Here is a 20,835-nt window from a genome sequence, read left to right on the forward strand (position 1 = left end):
CTGGTGCTAGCTTTTTTATATTTTGAACTGCAGTGAACTCAGATTCACCCTCTTCTGCACTCTTTACTGATGGTTAGGCTGTGGGGATGTGTGTGATCCACAGAAATAGAAAAGAGCAGAGATGCTGAGTTTAACAAATCAGCTTCTAGCCCCGCCTCAAAGTTTTTCAAGGTCGTGCAGAAACACATACCCTCAGATAATTATATTTCTCTCCCTGAAATATCTATTCTTACAGTGGTGATGGCAATATATTTCCGCCAATGGTTTTACCATAACACTATAGGCCCGTAGGTCTGGCTGTAGCCTATCTAGCATCAATTCTGGTATCCAGGAAAATCAGTAGAACTTTTGTATGTGTGAAGAGGACTCCTTGTGGGTGAAGGTTTGTCTGTTCTTTAGTTCTGGAGGACCTCATTGGACTCTGATTCACACTGTTTTGGGATGAGAAACACTTTTCAGGGCATCTCTGATTGTTTGTGCTACGTTGAAAACAATGTATAAATCATGTAGTAACACAGTCAATAGTGTGTTATTGTGTATTCGCACACAGTGTATTCGCCGTGTTTTTACCTGTTGTAGCATCTCCTCCGTAGATGCAAGCTTCTGCCGGTGTTCCTCTAAAGAACTCTCAAGGTCTCTAATCTTCTCTCCCTGAGCCTCCACCTGGTCTGTCAGAACGCTCACCTGATGGGTATAGACATATTCAGTTAGGACTCCTGAGAGAAGATGAAGAAAAATTGAAAAAACAGTTTGTGTCTCCATTGTGTCCCCTTCTACACAAAAAGGGCACATCATCACTTCATACTCCAAAACAACACGCATTTACTCAGCAACCTGTCACTCAGGAATGCATTCACATTCATAATAATCTCACTGACAACACATCCACCTCATGCCAAACACACATTCACAATCCCTCCCGTTCTCCTAAACTATGCCAAATCCATCTGACAGCCACCGATTCTCTGTCACTTCAGCTTCTCTGATTGCTGCCCCTGAAGCCTCGTCCTGTCTCATCGCACTCTGCCAGGGAAGAATCTCTTGCCAAGTGTTTTGGCTCAACATGTATTTAAAATCACAAAGAAACATCCTAATGTTGACCATATTAAAACAAAAGTGTGACTAAAAAAGGAGTTTTACAATTCCGTGTGCACATAAAGTTGTGCATGACTGACAAATGTACTGCACATATGTCTGTTATATGTAACTGTGATATGTGAAGCACAAAGAAACGGCGGTTTCTTACCTCCTCTGAGCTGCACACACAAATAGAAGTCGCTAACCGCAGTGTGTGTATACAAAAACAAAGTCGCACGCACACTGAAGTAAAGCAGAAGCAGGTAAAGAGAAAGTATAAGGCTGAGGAAGCAGGGGGGGCTGTCAACTGTCAACAGCCAATTAAATCACCAGTCAGGAAAAACAAGCCCCGGTCAGCTTGGATATCCACCAATCATGGCCAACGTCAGTTAAGGAATGTGTAGCAAGTAGGTGTGTGTGTGAATAAGGGGCAGAGGAATGAGATATGGACGTTATGACAAGCCAGGGTCGTCTAGGCGGGTGGTGCACTTAATCTAAAATCCCCACCCTCATGGGGTTACCCGGAGAAGAAAACAAACACACACACACCTGCAGCAAAGCCAGAGAAGCAAAAAGTGAGGGCAGAGTGTGAAAATCACAGCTGCATGAACCAGCTATTAAAATGATATGAAGGCAGAGAGGACCTGTTGACATCATATAGTGCAGAGATATATAATCATCCTGTGCATTACTGCAGCAGCTGTGACTGTACAAGTCGTCAGTAAACACATGCTTAGTTGGTTCTGGAGATGTCTGGGCACGTTTTGTTATGAAATAACACAAAATATCTTAAGTCCTAGATCACAGACTAGAAGATAAGATGTTTTTTTTCCATTGTAGCACAAATCCTTTCAGACAGTCTCCAGGTTTATTTTACTCAATGTAGGGATTCAAGTAATTCCAAACAAAGTCCAGAATAAACATGACTGAAGCACATTTACAGATTCTGATTGGTACTGATAGAGAGTACAAAAAGTACTTTAGTCCAACTAAAAGCACTTTGTAGCACTTAAAATCAGAGCAAAGTGTCAGTTCTGACCTGTAGCACCAGAGATTCCTTGTCTCCCTCTAATCGAAGCAGTCGTTCTTGGTAGGACTCATTGCTGGCTGGAGAACACAGGTTCACCTGGATGAACACACAGGTTAACAGAAAGGTTAGTGATGAAGAAGCACAGATAGTCTGTGGCACCAGAGACAGGTTCAACACATGATTTTTAAAACAAAACCCATTCAAATTATTTTATACACAAACTATTTTCATGAAGTTTCGTCAGTTAAAGCTAAAGCATCTCCTTCTTCACAAAATTTTTTAACTCTACGCAGACGAACCCTCCTCTGATTAGTCAGAATATGGTGTAACACCAGGACTATTTTAAGCTACCCTAAACCAGGTTAGAAGTGCGTTGTTGACGGTGTAGGAGTTATTGAGTGTTTCTGAGAGATGTTTTTTTTTTAGTCTTCCAGGTCATGTTTTTGCCTGTTATCCAGAAGATCTTTCTGCTTGACAAGGGTCATTTGTGGTCTCTTTGGAAAAAAAAGTAAAGCCTGTCCAGACATTATAGTGACTGATTTACTCAAGAAACACTAGCTACTAGCTAGATAAAAAGTATGAACTGTTGTGAGTACTGCGAAAGGTTGAGTGATCATGCTAATACTGAAAACACATTGAATACTGCAGATTACAGTGCTGCACTGATAATCCACTACCACTGTGGGAAAGCCTGCTGACTGCTGCACAAGGAGCTTACAGAGTTGTTTTCACCGAGCACATGATACACGTTTATAAAAAAAATCATCTGACTCCCATTTATGTGGAAATAGCCCAACATTGGCAATAAATCATCCACATGTTACTGAAGCTTGAGTAACATAGCCACGAGAAAAAACAGTGTCTAAAAATAGAAATACTTTCTAACATGTACTTAAACACTCACAATGAAAGATTTTTTTCATTTGGTCACAGCTTGTTCTCTAGTCTGTAGCTATTAAGGTTGCAGCAGAATTATATCTTCCACAAGTCAAGAAGTAAAAATGAAAGTCAAGCAGAACAATATTCAATGATGTCAGAAGGAAAATGATGTCTACACAGTTTCCATTTGGCTATAAATTGTCAGATTATCCTGAGTGTATGGGTAGTGCAGAAAAAGCGTTCTGCTTTCATGGCGATGACCCAGTTTTTTAAGAGAATGTAAACATCTGGGTTTTAAGATATTTTTTTAACTGATGCTGCAGAACAACTGTTAAAAAACAGTAAGTTCTAGACCACCAAAATTGTGGACAAGGTGTAAAATAATTAGCTTGGTCCTTTTATTGTTATTGTTTCAGACAAAGATCCTAAAATCAGCGTGTAATCCTTCACAATCTGTCTGCAGCTGAGGTCAGGGAGCTCAGAGGATGTAAACACACTAAACTAGCTGACACTGACCATATGGATGCATTAAACCGATAATCATACTGTAACGTGAATGGGTCGGAAAGAAACCTGCACACATAAAAAATAAAAAAATGTAGGTTTGCTATAGTGTGACAGAGTGACCTCTGGTTTGTCATTGGCTGCAATCATAGACGTTTCCATCTGAAAAGCAGGAACTCTTCAGCATGGTGACAGCACTCCAACGAGCTGATAAATAAAGCAGACAGGTCTGTTTCTATCTGTCTGTCATCACTTGTTAGATTGTGTGAGGATGGGGGGAAAGGAACAGACGGAGAGGCCGAGAGAGAAAGTTTAAAAACAAAGTGCAAGTCCTTTATAGCTGATAATTTTCCTGGAAATGGCTCCAATAATGTCCTTAAATGAGCTGATATTTAGATTGAAAGCTTATTCACAGTGAGTCACTTTATATTTTTAGAATTCTTATAGTATAAATACAGCTCGTCATCACCGAGAGGAAATGGTATGAGGCTGATATTTCCTGTCCATGGAAACTACCACTGTGCGGGTACAAGCCACCCACTCATGTTATGTGTTGTTGTGGGTGGGATTTATAACCAGAAGGGCACTTTTTTCTTTTCTCTTAAAATGTACAACAGCTATCAATCCAAGGCACAAAATGGAATTGTTAATATATGTAATAAAAATATAATAAATACTCAGAAAGCATCAAATTTCTGAGACCTCAGCTGTCTCAATAATGTTAACTTGGCAATGTTTACTGTGAATTCAAAATTGTTGTATTTAAATATTTAAACTTTTGTTGCCTCAAAGTAGTCAATTAGAATACCAAATATGAGCACTGGAATAAATAGAGCTTATATAAAAAAACAAATAATGTTCCACAGTTTAACCAAATCTGGCTCACGTCATATATAATAAGTAGACATATAAGGCTTTGTGTAAGAGGGGTGGAAACAGTTGGAGGTTTTTTGTTTTTTGTAAGTGGAGTGGGTGGGATTCCTCATGACATAAAGCACAACATGCAGTATGATCCCAGTGTGTAAAAATGCACGACAACTTGCAGCACACCACCTACTTTTAATGATCCACATGTAAGTGTTTTAGTGTCTGCAAACATGCAGCATGTACTGAACACTGCTCTCTAACCCGTCGCGTTCATTTTGCGTTGAAAGCTTTATTTGCTCTTAAATTCAGTAGTGACTCTTTATCTATATCTCTTTATCTGATTTTGCACCATGGCAGCATGTGTAACACATTAGCTTAGCCATCCTAAGTCACAACACTGTGTCTCTAAATCCAATTTAAACCACTGGTTCAATTCAATTTGATGTCTGCACAGCTTGACAGTCAACAGTCCTACTGAGCATGGAAAGTGAAGGCATTCAGGATGTCTGTTTTGGTTTTCTTTATAGGAAGCAGTATAACGTGTTCCAAAAAGGACTGACTATTTGTACACTGATTAACAAATATTTGTATATAATTGATTACTGTTAACTTTTGTGAGGAGCTGGTTTAGTATTCTATCATAATAAAAGCTCAGGTCACATATAAAGTAAAGGTGAATAGTGTTTCTGCAGGTGTAATCCCTTATTTGCTAAGGAACTAGTGTGAAGTATTAGGCTTGGATGTTGCAGATTAATAAAGTAGTAATGATATAAAGGCAGTTTTGTAGGGGTACTAGTCTTAGGTCCCCTTTTAAAGATATGAAGAAACATGCATATTCATTCATACATTCATTCATTTTATTGCACAACATAACTTACTAGAAACAGTAAAAACCTGTGTATTTTACCAAATCCATGCAAAAGATTCTTGTACGAATGTAACAACATGCAAGAAGCAGAAAGCAGGTGAGAGGAAGCTTCATTCATTCATTAAAACACTTCATTGAGCAGTGGTTCTTCCACAATGCAGTAAAATGTGGATTATGTGACAAACTGCAGAAGCCAATTAAAGAGACGAAGAGCGCCCCCTGCAGAGAACTGTGACAGCTTCTTGCACGATAGGTGAACTTTTCATGTACACTCACAAATCACACAGACCACTTTTGAAAGCTGAGGTTTCTGGTTCCCTGCTGTGTATTGTAGTTTTGGAAGGTAAGTGGAAGTGTCTTAATGAATGAAGGTAGCCTGAAAGGTCACCAAACCGAAGATCTGACTTACATTAGATTAATCCAATTACATAACTCAAAGACCAAACGAGTCCAGACTCTTCTTCTGTCAATTAAAGACTGTTTGTGTCACCACAAACAAAGTCTCTCTGATTGAATCCCACCTTATCAGACACTGCTTTGTCAACACCAATCAGCTGATGGATAATACCTCTAATCTGATAACACAGGCCGTGTGATGCGTGCCTCAGTAACACCACAACAACTTGAGATTTAGCCCAGCTCTTCAGCTATGAGGGAAATTACATCAGAAAACAGTCTGTCACCAGGAAATAACACAACAAGAGCAGGACAATGCCATGCATATAAAGTAGAGCAACAATTATCTCAGTGGAGCTTCCCTCCTTCCCCTCCTCTCTCTCCTTTCCAACTAAAAAAATCCTCCTTCTAGGCATCAGTCTAATAGGAGGAATGTGCGACATGGACAGACATGAAAATCAAAGGAAAAGCCCTCAGCACTCACCTTTTTCAGCCAGGAGAAGTGCCTGTAGAAGTCAATGGGAGTCTCCATGCTCCCAGCCCATCGCTGCCCTGCCTATTTCCTTGTGTTTTAGTCAAGCTCAAACTGTGTGTGTGTGTGGGACAAAGTGAGAGTTTTCAGACTGATGTAGCATGAGTGCGATGTTCACAGCTGCGGAGGAGGGCTTTTTTTTTTACGATCTCTGCCTCCTAAGAGGGACAACTCCCCCCTGCTTCATCCCCTTCCTCCTCCTCCTTCTCTCTTTCCTTTCCTTCTTTAGTACCACTCTATTCTCTCTCTCCCGCCTCTCTTTGCTTCTTCACTTCCCAACTTATTCCTGCTTTTCATTGGACGCTTGCGCTCTCTCTCTCTCTTCCCCTCTCTCTCTCTTTCTCTGTAGAGGTCCGTCTGACAGCCAAATGGCCGAGCCCAAAGAGGAAGGGGGGTGGCGGGAGGGTTTGCCGTTTTTCTTCTTTCTCTGTCATCTGTTTGTGTCTGAGTCTTGGCCCATGTTCCCTCCCTCTTTCTCTCCCTCTCCCTCTTACAGCATCTGATGTCAGACATGCGAACAAAGCAGCAACAGGCTTCACTGTCAGCGCAAACACAAACCATGCCAGGTCTCCCCTCCTTTTTTGTGCTTTCTTGTAATTAAGTTACAGTGTAGTGCACTTTGGGACTCTCTCGCTCCACCACATATCTGTCCATCTCTTAGAGTCTAATTATCATCACACACACACACACACAACAAACTTCAGTTTGTGTTTTTCTTTCTTTTTTGTCAGCTGGATGTTCATCTTATTTGTGTTGCTGAACTTCCAAAACTCTTGAATGTAGTCAGAAACATTGGATTATCTCAACACAAACATCTGTGGTCAGCAGTGCTGAGCAGCAGTCACACAAGGCATCACAGCTTCCTGCCAATAATATAACCATGATGCTTCCTGTGTTTACATGTATGAGAGTGTGTGTGTGTGTGTGTGTGTGTGTGTGTGTCAGTCACCCGAGAGAAGCCCACAGGGTGCAGACTAATTGCCAGCATGGGTGTCTTTGATCCTGTTCCTGTAGGTCAGCAGGGAGGTGCAGGGGGAAGGAGGAGAAGGTGGACAGGATGAAAGTGTACTTTCCTGGCTGCCTGGATAATTTGCCAGGCTTTTGTTTAACAGCTATTGTTTAACAGCTTTGGGCTGACTGATCAGTTTTCCACTGCAGGATCAGAAAGAGGAACTCTTTAGAAAGTGTTTGTGGATGATCCAGACTGATAGGGACATTGTTGCTGGAAAGAAGTGTTGGAAGTGATGATGCTTACTGTAATCTGCAGACACAGCCATACATAGCTGGATTAAAATATTTGGATTGGCCGACCTACATACTGCAGCATCCCCAATCCAACTTTCTATTCCCATTTCTCATCACATTTCTACTAGCAGAAAAGGGCCTCCATCAAAAAACAAAATGTCAAACAGCGTTGCTGCAGAAACACTTTCAGTAACTGCTGTAGCTGCTCATGTTGATTTTTTTGCCTAATTTCTTAGGTATTTCTCACCATGCTGCATATGTCAACCAATGTAAACATGTAAAAGAATATATAACTTTACCCAATCCGTTAAATTTGACAATGAAAAACTGCAAGAAAGAAAGAAAGAAAGAAAGAAAGAAAGAAAGAAAGAAAGAAAGAAAGAAAGAAAGAAAGAAAGAAAGAAAGAAAGAAAGAAAGAAAGAAAGAGGACTGGCCTGTGATTGAGTGCAACATGTGGGACATCTGCTGTTGGAACTCAAAAAGCTGCTGAATGGGATCCAAGATCCACTTTCAGCCTAAATCGTCTCAGTCATTATGTGTAAAAACCTAAGGCAGAAAACAGCAGCCTCTGCAGGTCAAAACTCAGTAACAGCAACAAACAATTGACAGCATCTTTTAAAAGAAGCACTTAAAAGAAGTCTATAAATTAAAAAAAAAACACACAAAAACATTAAAAACAGTATGATTTAACCTGCCAGACCTCCACAACAACAATCAATCCACTCCTCTGTAGAGTTGAGAGCCTAACTACTAATACATGCGTGGCAGGAGAGTAGCACCATGCAGTTAAGAAAGAGAGAGTGACGTAAACAGGGAAGTTAGAAATACAGAGAGAGAGCCCACAGAGGACAGGCAGGGTGTGAGGGAGGGAACTCTGCACAGGAAGTCGATAATAGTCCAGTTGTAATAGCGTCTCTGAGGAAAATGTAATGCAACCACTCCTACTTGGCCTCATTCCCTCACTATAAAACACTGTACTTTTAGTTTAATACACACCAAATGGTGAAGAGGCAAAATGGAAACAAGACACACAACTGAGTTATGCTTAATTAATGAAGCAGACGCATACATCCAATGAACTGGACAATTAGATTTGAAGCTGAAATCAATATGCCAATCAATATTTGTGTGTTCAGCTGTGTGTGTATTTTAAGTTGTATTCGCCTGTCAGTCACAGATGATTAACTGACTTTATTAGAAATACCCGCAGAACGAACAAACCCTGCAATGAAGTAACAAACACTCCTTCTAGAAACCCGGCTTTTAAACTAATAGTTTCAAACGAGCAAGAATTCAGAAAAATGAACTCACAAAACACAAATAAATCCATTTCTAGAAATACTGAATGAAGACTTTTACTCACAGGAAAGACCCCTGAATAAATGAACAATCTAGCAAATTACAAAGTAGAAAAAATAGAGGATATAAGTATAAAGAAAAAAAAGACAAAGATTAGGTGACGATGGTCTTGTAAGACTGGGACAGAGACCAAAGTGAGTCCTGAGTTCATCCTCACAGAGACATGCAAACCTCATACAGCAGCAGAGAATCTGTTGTGTAGCACAGCAGCTAAATTCCTCTCCACTGCCTCTGACCTTTCAGCTGACCCCATCTGAACCCACTGCAGCTTACATGATGGAGCACTGGACAGTACACGTGAGCTCCTGTCTCTAAGCATCATGAAGCTGCTTGAAGTCTCTAGTATTCTCAAGTTAACCAACTCAACCACTAAACCTGATTCAGACATGAAAAGCAAACCATCCTGAACCCGCACTGAATCCAGCCTTTCAGGAAAAAACTATGTACACTTTGAACATAAATATCCCCTGCTCAAAGAGACCTTTTAACACAAAACATCATTTCATTTCATTTTTATCAGCATGTTTATTGCTCAGAGGCCAAAACATCACCGTAAATATGCTTGTAGAACTAAAGGAAATCTATCCCGTTTGCTCCATAACTTTCATTCACAGAGACGTGAGCTTGCAGTGCCATTTCTAACCTCTTTGTGTAATCTCTTACACAGTGAGAGTTTCACTGCAATTTTAAAATGACCTTATCTATTAACTCTGCATCCGCTGACACAGAAATACACCACTTATTGGTTTAATTCAAATGTAAAGCACCTTTATAGGCCCTTATCTACAGAATTGTTGTCAGAAGCAAGAACATAATCTGCACTACATGGAGGCGACAAACTCATAACAGTCATAGATAATCAGAAAACATCTATTTTTGTGCTCAAAAAGCTGAGCAGAATCTTCAGCATGGACCGATGCTCATTTTCAGCTGCATTTAACAAACGCAACAATCCACAAAAGTACAAAACAAGAATCAAAACTTTTGACTTTGCTCAATAAAAATAAAAAGACATATTTCTCCTCACACTCACGTTTCCAGTCTGCAGCCACTCTATGAGGGCCTGTGCTGTTTCCGTGGGCAGCTGGGCTCTGAGGCTTTCCCTCTCCTCCGGGTTAGGTTGGAGCTCCAGAGCAAGTTTGAGATCCTCGGCTAAATGGACGACCTGCAGTGGACCGGTGCTAACGGGAGAGCCCAGGTCGTACATGCTGTTCGAAAACTCCCTCGCTGCTGCTTTGGAACCTGGGAAAATGGAACAACACAGCTCAGAAAATGGCGTTTTAATCAGAGTCGTACATCATACAGAATATTTCCAAAGTGTCCATGTGTCACCTGGATCATTTCCCTGGCTCTCACACTTAAGACTGTATGGCACAAGCTAGCACACATCTGGATACACTTAAGTACACAGCCATACAGTACAAGTCCAACATTCATTTAATAAAAACAGACTTTGCTTTAATAACTGGCTTCCATTTTAGTATAATTTGTGGAAAACCTGAATTGATGCTATTACTGCGTGCATTATATAAACAAAAAACTTAATGATGGTTAAGGAGAAGTAAACATGAACAACACAAACGTATTCATCTTTTTGCCCATCCATGCAGATTTTAGTAGGCCAGCGCACACACAGAAGAAAATATTATTCACACACTGTCAACTCAGTGTAAGTGCAGCAGCATTCAGCACCCTGCAGCGGGAGCACCGATTCCACATTACAAATGTTGTCCACTGTGAGGTCAAAGGTCAGGATTACTGCTGGATAATGTTCACCAAAAATCTAAGAATACAGGCTTTTTTTTTGTCAAAAATACATCTAGTCATAATTATCAGGATGTATGAGCACCACTGAGCTGGCAACTGTCTACAGAAACCAGCAGAGTGCTTTCACCCGTATTCCCACAAGATGCTTAACCCAAAAAGAAACAAAATAAACTCTTGATCATGGAATGCAATACGACCAACATATCTAAATTCTGTTGATAAGTGAGTCTAATTTCCTTGTTTGTGATTGGCTGATGTTATCGCTAATGGGCTTTTTAATGTATTTCTATTTGCGGTCAGTGAGAGCCGGAATAGAAAACACCAAGTACTGGATGAGGTCAGTGAGTTTCAGACAAAACAGCAGCAACAAACCTTCTTTAGTTTACTTCTGATATACTATGTCATGTTTACTCTAGTCAAAAAAAAAATAGAGTCATCTCTCTGTGACTGCACAGATGTTGTGTGTGTTCCCACTTCATGTTAGAGGACCACATCAAACATTTACCCTGCTCTTAGTTAAACCTGGTTGCCGCCAAGGCTGAGCTGGTGGCAACAAACGCAACCCCTGTTTTACACACACAAGTTTGCAACTTATTAACCTGCTCTTGTCAGTTTGTCTTGTCAGGCTAATGGTGTGCAGTGTGTCCATAGCTGATACAAGTGTGTCACCACAATGTTTTGCCACACAGATGTTCTTTGTGTTGGTTGCTGGAGGATAAGAATTGGCAGTTGGTAAACTCCATTGGCTATGTGTAGACTATCAAAAACTGCACTTTCTTTAATAGCCACTAGAGGCCGGTACAAAAACATTATTTGTCCCTGTTTAGAAATTGGCATCTTTGCTTGGATTAAGGACTTACTGGAGCTGCTAAGATGGCAACAACTGGAGTCTTCCACACAGAGATTCAAAGCTGCACACCTATATATTCATACAATATGTAGTATTATGATTCTTACCTGCAATGATGTCATCCATCTGCTCAAGTGCCGCCTCCAGCATGTGACTGGCCTCTGATTCCATTGTGATGGCCGGTAGCATCAGATCTCAGCTGCTGCAAAGGTCTATAGGATTAAAAGATAAAATGAGTTGATCAGTCACTTCCTAAATATTATCTATACAGAAACACTTTTTTAAGAAAAGAAACATTGACACCAAGTGTCTGAGAAGCATCTGTGTATCACTTTAAATGCTCTGTGAGTGGCTCAGTGCAATCCTGCATGGAGACCAGATAAATCATGGAGATGTGGATGCTCAAACTAACTGTAATCCAATAAGGATAATGCATCTCATTTGCTTGGCAACTTACTATGGCTTTGAGAGTGTAATAGTGTAATACAACAGTGTCGTTGTTTGGCCAGGGCAAGTGGCACACATGTATTACTATGGTTACATAGATGTACTCTGTGCCATATTCTGTAACCCTACATGCATGCACACACACGATTTGTTTGTAGTAGAAACGGGGTTGACTGTCCATCCTTCACCATTGCCTCTGGCTCCTTCCCCTCTGTCATGCCTTTCTCTGTGCAGCACTCATCCCTTTTTCTGTCATCTCTCCTTCAAGGCCCTCGTCCCTCTGTCATGCTGTCATACCAATTTACAGACAATCAGACATCAACGTGTGCAAATCAAAAAGGAAGGACGGTGATGTAATATGCTGACGCCTTTGGGAGAATAAAAAAACCCAACCGCAAAGTGCTAATGCTAAACTACAACTTTCACTTAATGCCTGATGCTGACACAAAAAACACAATCAGTGGAATTATGTGTGTGTGTAAAGACAGTCTGATACTGTTTATTATTATAGATCCATATTATTAGTGTTGTTGAGACTGAGGGTGACGGCACCATTCAGACACTGTGACAGAGTCACTCTGTTCAACAGCACTGTGACAACAGTTGACTGCAACAGAACAACAGAGCCTTTGTTTTCAAGTGTGTGTGTGTTTCTGTGTAAAATGACTCTGTGGAGCAGGGAAATTATTATTTATAGTGAAGCTGTTAAGGTGCTGGTATACAGATTACTGTCCAGTTCTAGCCCAGACAATCACATCCACTGTGTCAGGCCTGCACAATGTGTATTGCTGTATGTATAGCCATATTGATTGTGTGATGCTAAAAATGTCATTAGCATGTTGCTATAATCAAAAGATTGAGGAGCAATGAAGTCATGGTGGACACAGCAGTCCAAACAGCACATTATCTTAAATCTGGATCATCTCGTGAGACTAAGTCACGCTGTCAGTGCTCCTTGACTTCTCATTTGTGTCTTGGTTGTTAGAAAACAGACACACCTTTTTCCCTATGCACTCCAGAAAAACTAGTTTGTCAAACATGTGACCAGCTACACCCGCCTTAGTGCTGACAGCTCTCTTCTACTGTGTCTAAAGGGAAGCTGCTGAGTCTGACACATTCACTGACAATGGGGGAAAAACAACTCATTGGGACGTATCAAATTCTAATACATCAACAGCTAGAAAATGTTGCCATTGTGGTCATTTTACTTCAGCACTCAACACTTCCAAAGTTTGAAAACAACAGGAATTCTGCTCAGTACATCCCATTTGACATCCAAGCGAGCAGGTTAACCAGGTTTCACAGAGCTGCCTCAATCCAAGTGGACACTTAGCATCTTTGGGTTTCACAACACACAAGGCAGCATGTTTAATCAGCAGAGTAAACTTACATAAAAAAACTTGTCATAAAAAGATGCTTATGAGTTTGACAAAATGGCGGCGAGTGTGAACAAAACTTTAAAAATCTTTTTCTGACTGAAAAACTCTTGGCTGTTGTTTTTTTCTAATCTATTCTGTAAAGGGCTGCAGTTTTGTTCTTATTACAAAAACAGTGTTACATTTCAACACCCAGAATGCAGTGGGGTTGTTACCCTTTTAGCTTGTTTCTATCTTCTTTTACACATGCTAACCACCTTTCTAATGCAATGCTGACCAGTTAGGGGCTCAAGTATTGTAAATTCAGCCCTCTATTCAGACTCATTTTTGGCGTGAAAGAACATAGCTGTGTTGTATCAAAGTTACAACTGCTAACTGCTACAGTCTTATTACTTGGAGAATGCTGCAATGCCCTGTTACATTATAATATTACACCAGCAAGCATCTGTGTGTGACCAGTTGGGTCTCCATGTTAACAGAGCAGCTTACTAACAATAGATAATAGATCAGCACCTCCCTGTAGAGCCCTCACACACACACACGCACACACTCAGACATTACACAATCTCCTGCCACATGCTGAGAGGACGATAATCTATTAACTAAAATCCAGCTGCCTGCACTCCAGGAAATGGCAGTTTTAGAACAATATCTTCCAGTCAGACAAAAAAAAGCCCAGATAACACTTCAACTCAAACACCCCACTCTGCTACAGTGCAGCCAATACTTCGACATACAGCGCACTCAGCCCTATTATCTATGAAGATGATAAAATCAGACATCTGCTATAGGTGCCTGTAAACAATCATATCAACAGATCTGGTCCATTTGCATGTGAGAACATAGAACAAAGCAGCATATCAACCAGTCCAATCACCTCCAGGCTCCATGCAGCCAAATTGAGGAAAGAGGAAGAGAGGGTGTGATTAAGAGCACAACTGTCCCCAGCGAGTATATAGAAGCTGTGGGTCAGCTTTGTGTTGAACACTGTCAACCTCTACTGTAACCCAGAAGTTAAACAGAAGTCATTTAAAATACAAAAAACATCCTCAAACACACAACAAAGTAATGCATTAGCGTCTTTGCGTGGTACAAATAACTGAGAAGCTACCCTGCCCATCATTAGGTATCAGTGTGAACAGAAGTCCATGCTGTGCTAGCAGATGGCTAATTGTATTAGCATGAAAACTGAGAATTAAACTGTTGCATTGATTTCCACCGGGGTCACCCATGCAGTCATAGGGAAGGGATTTTTATGGACTTTGTCTGACTGGTCCTTTATTGCTTAGAGAGTTTTGAATATGTCAGCTTCGACCATGATGTAGCGTTTGGTATGTACTTTATCAAGGCAGTAAGAAGTGTGACTTTTTTATTTTAGAGAGATTATTTCTCACTAGCAAGTGTGCTCTTTTCTCCTCAGGCTCAGTACCAGCCTCACACAGAGAGGGAGCAAGGCTATAAAAAAGTCTGATCTCCGAGCTAAGTCTGTGGGCTTCAACACTGCTTAGATTATCTTTTTCTAGTGTGTGTGACTGTGGGTAGTGTCTGATCTGTGAACCGTGGCTGATGCATGGCTGCTGGGAGGACAAGAATATATATTGTATATATTAATGTGACTCAGTGCTGCTGCACTGCTCCGTACTGAATGACTCTGCTCTTACTTGTCCTGTTTAGTCCTGCTTTAAGTGCATTTGATTCATCTCAGTTCTGTTCTTCTCAGTTCTCTCTGTTTTCTGCTCTCTCTGCTTTATCTGATTCCTTTCTCCTCGCCTGTGCTCAGCGCTCCACTCTGGTCAGTCCAGTTGACTTCTGCTCTCATTTCTGCTGTAATCTATTTTGCCCTCAGAGTGAGGGTAATGAACCATAACACCAAACAACACATGACTTCCAGTCAATGATCATCATGAGGGTAACAAACAGCAATGTCAACACTCAAACATGACTTCAAATCTGCTTCTTCTAATAGGATCCACAACATGACCAGTGCTGCACTCTTAAGCAGACTGTACGATTATTTCTTTGTATTATTTGTAATTTCAATTAGTATGTATGTATTATGTATGTATTAAATCAAAATAAAATCTAAAGACACTGTTCCCTTCTATTCAGCCACAACAGATTAAACATCTGTTTAATGCCATGAAGGCCTGTATGTCGTCTCCAGTGGTGTTTAAGTAGAAGGCACATCCTATAAGTAACATCCATATAAAGGCCAGTAACCGCGTTTCCCTGCAGAACATTTATCAGTGTCTTCACAGTACATGCCTTCACCTTCTTCTCCCTGTGTTCTATGGTCCAGTTCTCACTCTGAATGCATATGCACATTTAACCAGGATAGAGCCAAAGTTGGCCTTAGCAGTTAGCATGAAAGGCAGGTAGTCATTGTCCACAACTTGCAGTCTCCTGCCTCACTGGGGGCTGGCACCAAAAGTGTGTCAGTCCCACACACCTCCATGTTAAACTGTCCAACTTTACAGCAGAAACGATTATGTTTACACTCTGGTACGCATAAATCTATCAATAATTTGTGAGAACTGTATGAGGTGGGATATATATAACCGATTAATTATGGGCTGTGTGTGGCAGAGAGATGCTGACTCACAACGCAAGCTTCCTACCTTCAGGACTGCTGCCTGCCTCAGCCTGCACTGGGAGTTTAGGTGGACTGTGACACTGCCAACATGGCGAAGGTTAGAGCCTCAAAACAGCTCTGGGTGGGTGACATCACAAATGCTTTGTCCATAGTCTATAATGTTAGCACTATACTATATTCATCTAGCCAGATTCTTTACATAACACATAAATGTCAAGAGCTGGCCCAAGGACAGATAATTATTCACTTGACCTGTCCATGGTTTTAATGCTGAGACACTGCAACTCTTCAATGGGAAATCTGTAAAAACCCACTCACTGTGTTACAGAAGGAGAGTAAACACCTTTATTCTGTTCTCATAAACTGGACAGGACCAAGCCTGTTTGAAATATCCTCTTTGTTATTTATGTAACAAATTACAACCTTGGTGAACACATACTTTGCCCACATGTTGGAGCAGTCTGATAAGAGTTCCCCTGTTGTTTTACCATACACACATTCACACCTGGCAGGTATCCTGTACTTCCACATTCTCTTATAATGTCAGTTGCAGAATATCCTGACTGTAGTCATCAGTGGGACAACTCGCCCAGGGGCACTAACGGCTAAGATCAATGGACTGAAGCTGTGAACAGGCTGTGTGAATGACCTAAAACTTTAAACTGCAGTGCAGACATGCAAAGTGACAGATGAGGCACAGCTAGGTGCAGAATGCTGCATGACACTGCATAGGGCAGCAGTGTTAAAGTATAGTACGAGCTCGCACACATACAATTTAGAGCTAGCTACTATGCTACACAAACAGTGATCAGTAGTCAGCAAGTAATTCCTTTTTAAACCCTTCCCAATCTATGAACTGTTCTGGTTAAAGTATCAAGTAATACCAAGTGGTGGCAAGTCCACACAAACACAGAGACAGAGATGAAGAGCCAGAGCAAAAGTGACGACAAGATAAACTATAAAGAGACAGCGCTAAAGACATTTCACCCACAAGGCACCGCTTCCCCCAACAAAGGCAAACAAAACAGAGCTGATATGAGCTGACACTGAGCGGATTGATGCACGACACTTAGCCTCTGGACTCTTATCACAAGCACGGCTTATTACTTATCATCCAGCTGACTTACTGTAATCAGAAGAGGATGTGATATGCCAAAAATGTGCTGCATGTCAATGAAACATTTCACATTCATTTCCCTCCAGTGTAAGCCCACTATTCATTCTGTCAGATAGTGTTTTGACAGCTAATTCAGTCCATCGCGACCTTTGTACTACAAAGTTTGTTTTCAGATGCAAAGAGGCTCCACAAGCAGAAATAAAACTTGATTTTTAGGCCCCGTTTAAAGTCAATCCAGCTAGAGTAGGATTGTATCTGGATACAATAAGCTGGATACTTTCGGACCTATTTTCAAATCTGGCTATCACACATGCGTGTCCGTGCTCAATCTGGTTTAATCCGGCTTGTTTGTTGTCCTCCAAAACGCTAGGTGGCGCCTCGTAATATACAGAGTCCATTCAGGCCACAGTAGGACCGCGTGTGCGCATGTGTCATGCGTTTCTTTTTTATGTTTTTTTGTCCGGTGTCATTTGTTTTTTCGTTTTTTTTTTCCCGTTTAAAAGGCAGTTTATTTCTTTGTAGCCCTGTCGAAAATAAACTTGGGGCAAAGCTGTCCTAGTTCAACAGTTGTTTACATACAGCTTGTGTACGCAACCCGGACACTGTCCCCGTGAACTGGAAGTATCACGTCGCTAGCCGGATTTGCGTTTAGACCTGAGCCACATTTGAGCCAATCTGGCTCAAATGGATATATCCGGATTCGTGTTGTTTAGACTCAGAAAAAGCTATCCTGATATATCCGGATACGGCCCGAATCCCGCTCAAGCCGGATTGATTTTCCCATTGAGAACAGGGATTAATTAAAGGTCAAGTGGGATTTGCTACATTTTATACTGCAGAGTTGATATTAGGGCATTATTGTTTTCAGTGGCAATGAACTAGTATAAACTGGCAGGGTAAGCTAAGCTAAATTAACTGTTGCAACCAAGCGGCAACCTTCGGGGCTCAAAGTGGAAGCCCATGCGGAAGTGTCAAAACTTGTAATTCACGCTGCAACAGCTGGGGGTTGGCTCCAAAAGCGAGTAATTTCCCATAGACTCCCATGTTAAAATGGCCGACTTCACAGCAGAAATTAACATGTTTACGGCCTGGTACAAAAAACCACTCTGGTCTCAGATGATAGGTTCTCTTCTAGTGTCAATTGTAGGGGGGGTGAATTTTTTTACAACCCACTCGTTTCAATTGTATTCGGACTTAAAATTACGCATAATTATGGGCGTTGCCGCTTGAGTGACAGACAGTTGACGTATCACAGCGTGAGTTTCCTGCTCCCACGATCGCCCGCCCCCCTAAACCCCGCTCGTGCTCCCCCTCTTTGTCCATATTTGAGAGTTTTGGCGGACGTGACGCTGTCAACATGGCGGCGGTCATCACATCCTGGAACCTCCCACCGAGCCTCAAAACAGCTCTTCAGAAACAAACGGGTGACGTCATGGAAGCTCTGTCCATAGTTTTTACTGTCAATGGTTGCAACCTACTGTGAGAAGATTGCATTTAGGTGCTGCTTGTATACTAACCTTTATGACTGCTGTTTAAACATGGACTGGACCACTGCATGTAATTTTATGTATCACAATACTCAAGAAAGTAAAACAACTTATCCTTACATGCATGGTATATTTGGTTGATAATCCACAGATAAAAATCATTGAACTGAATTAAATATACTTAAATTCATTAAATATAGTTTAATGCTCAGCGACATGAAGTGTTGGACCTCCCAGGAGACCCTTATGACAGTTAAATGTATCACTTTTATGCATTGAAATTTGTGCTGTCTGTCCTTCCTGCTGATGTAATCTGAGGATGGCGGTACAAAAACTCTGCTTTTGTTATCACTTGCGGTGTGGTCGAGCGTTTGATACTACTTGATTTAGGTAAATAGATACAACACTTAATACATTTATGAAGGAAAACTGTCCTATATCTTTCTAACAGGTGCATTATATTCGTAAAAACCACACCTGGGCTCTGGAAGAACAGGCTGGTTGTCTCAATGACCTGGAAATATATTTTCTACATTCTCCCAGTGGGGGCAGGCTGAATCAATAATAGTAAACAAGTCTGAAACCTGACCTCCTGGGTGAAACTCTGGAGTTGAGTTTATCCCCAGCATCTGTGTTTCCAGGAGTCTTTTGACTACTTTGTTATCTTGGGAATAATTAGCACCGTTTGTCTTTGATTTGTGGACGCATTACAACTATTCATAGAAATGAGCACAAATGTGAAGGTGAGTTCATCCTTTTCAAAGGGAAAATTAATAGTCGGAACACAGACGTATAAGAAAAAATGGTCCATCTGCTGTTTGTTCCTGCTGTTTGTTTCCTGATTTGCCTAACAGGAACAGAAGGTTTGGAACATTATTCCATATAGTAAGGATGAGACATTTGAATACATTATGCAAATAAAGAAAATAAACAAAAAGCGTTTACAGTTACAGAAGATTATCACGCTACAGCATAATGCTTAGGAGTAGCAAGAAAAGTCAGCAGGCTGAATATGATTGAAACAATGATGTTATTGTTTTATTGTTTTTTTTTTCTCTTCCTGAATCTCTGCTTTTAAAATCCACCAAAACCTTCAGAATAATCTGTCAATGACATGGGTGTGTGAGAACAGGAAATGCCAGAATGCATGTGATCCTTTGCAGTTCAGAGGAAGGGTTAAATATTAACACAGAGGAAGACAAAAGACACACACACACACACACAGAGAAGGGTGGCTATGTGTGAGTTTACTGTTCCTCCTCATTTGGCTTAGCCTGTTTGGATTAGTCTCACCAGCTAGAGGCCAGACCTAAGCCCCCTAGGCCCTGCTGTCACACAGGGTAAATACAACTGTGTGTGTGTCTGTGTGTGTGCATGGAGCCAAGCCAACAAGAAACACCAGATTCTTCACCAATTAACATCAATGCGACAGGACCACTGACATTTAAGATGATGATGCTCCCTGTTCTGTCCTTTAGTCCAGCCTTGAAATCTCTCTCTCTCTCTCTCTCTCTCTCTCTCTCTCTCTCTCTTCCATCTCTGTTTTTTTAAATACTCAAACAGCAGCTAAAGACTAAAGCATTTTTTCTTTACCCAATTTTGGATTAAAGGAAAGATAGGTGGAGTCAGGTACTTCCAAAATGGCAACTCAACAGAAACGTCTTGTTTGATGTCAGGAAGGGTTTGTTCATCTCAGTTTGCAGGACACAATGTGAGGACGTGCAACACAGCATTAGCTACACATCACTCATTACAGTTTCAACCCAGGTATTGTCTGCCTGCACCATGAATCACTTATTAAATAATTTATACAAAAAAGAGAACACGTTTTTGCCTATATTAAAATTGTTTAATTAATCCTAATCATTACAAAATGTCTCCAAACTCACCACACTAGCACACAAGCTGAATGATCAGTAGCGGGGACTTATAGCAAATGACAGTGCATGTGTGTGTCATGATCCCTTGTTTAGTGGGTTTGTTTTAATTTTGATCCTTGCTTTCCCGTTGTATTTCTAGTTATTCTGGTGTAGTTGTGTTTTCCTGGAGTGGTACGGTGGTGCAAATGGAACAAGGTCGCCTCACAGCAAGAAGGTTCCTGGTTCGATTCTGACTGGGGCCTTTCTGTGTGTAGTTTATATGTTCTCCCTGTGCCTGGTACTCAGTAGGGCTGTCCCAATCCCATATTGATATCGGATATCTGTCCGATATCAGCCAAAAAACAAATATCGGATTTTATCGGAAGGCATCTAAAATCTCCGATATCAATGCTCTGATAAAAGTAGGTGACGTTTCACACTCCATCACAGTAGTTGGCGGAAGTGCACCCGTTGCTGCCGCCCGCTGAAGAAGAAAAGCGCCCGGCTTCAGCATGTAGAGATCACGTGATCACAACAACAAGTGTGTGTACGTGTGCGACTGTAGCAAGGAGAAGACATGT

The 20,835-nt window shown here is 41.1% G+C and overlaps 1 protein-coding gene across 1 annotated transcript in view; it reads right to left on the minus strand.

Annotated features, from left to right (window-relative positions):
- Nucleotides 1-20,835, minus strand: part of ppfibp2b (PPFIA binding protein 2b) — a 58,726-nt gene that overhangs the window by 26,688 nt on the left and 11,203 nt on the right. Inside the window, exons 2-5 of the mRNA XM_028407389.1 lie at nt 11,483-11,587; nt 9,786-10,000; nt 2,117-2,203; nt 571-684 (exon numbers count right to left, since the gene is read on the minus strand). Of these exons, the coding sequence (XP_028263190.1) occupies nt 571-684; nt 2,117-2,203; nt 9,786-10,000; nt 11,483-11,564 (498 nt within the window). The 5' untranslated portion in view covers nt 11,565-11,587. The remainder of the gene's footprint in view (nt 1-570; nt 685-2,116; nt 2,204-9,785; nt 10,001-11,482; nt 11,588-20,835) is intronic.

The sequence above is a fragment of the Parambassis ranga genome, chromosome 6, assembly GCF_900634625.1.
Source record: "Parambassis ranga chromosome 6, fParRan2.1, whole genome shotgun sequence".
In the NCBI taxonomy this organism is placed as follows: Eukaryota; Metazoa; Chordata; class Actinopteri; family Ambassidae; genus Parambassis; species Parambassis ranga.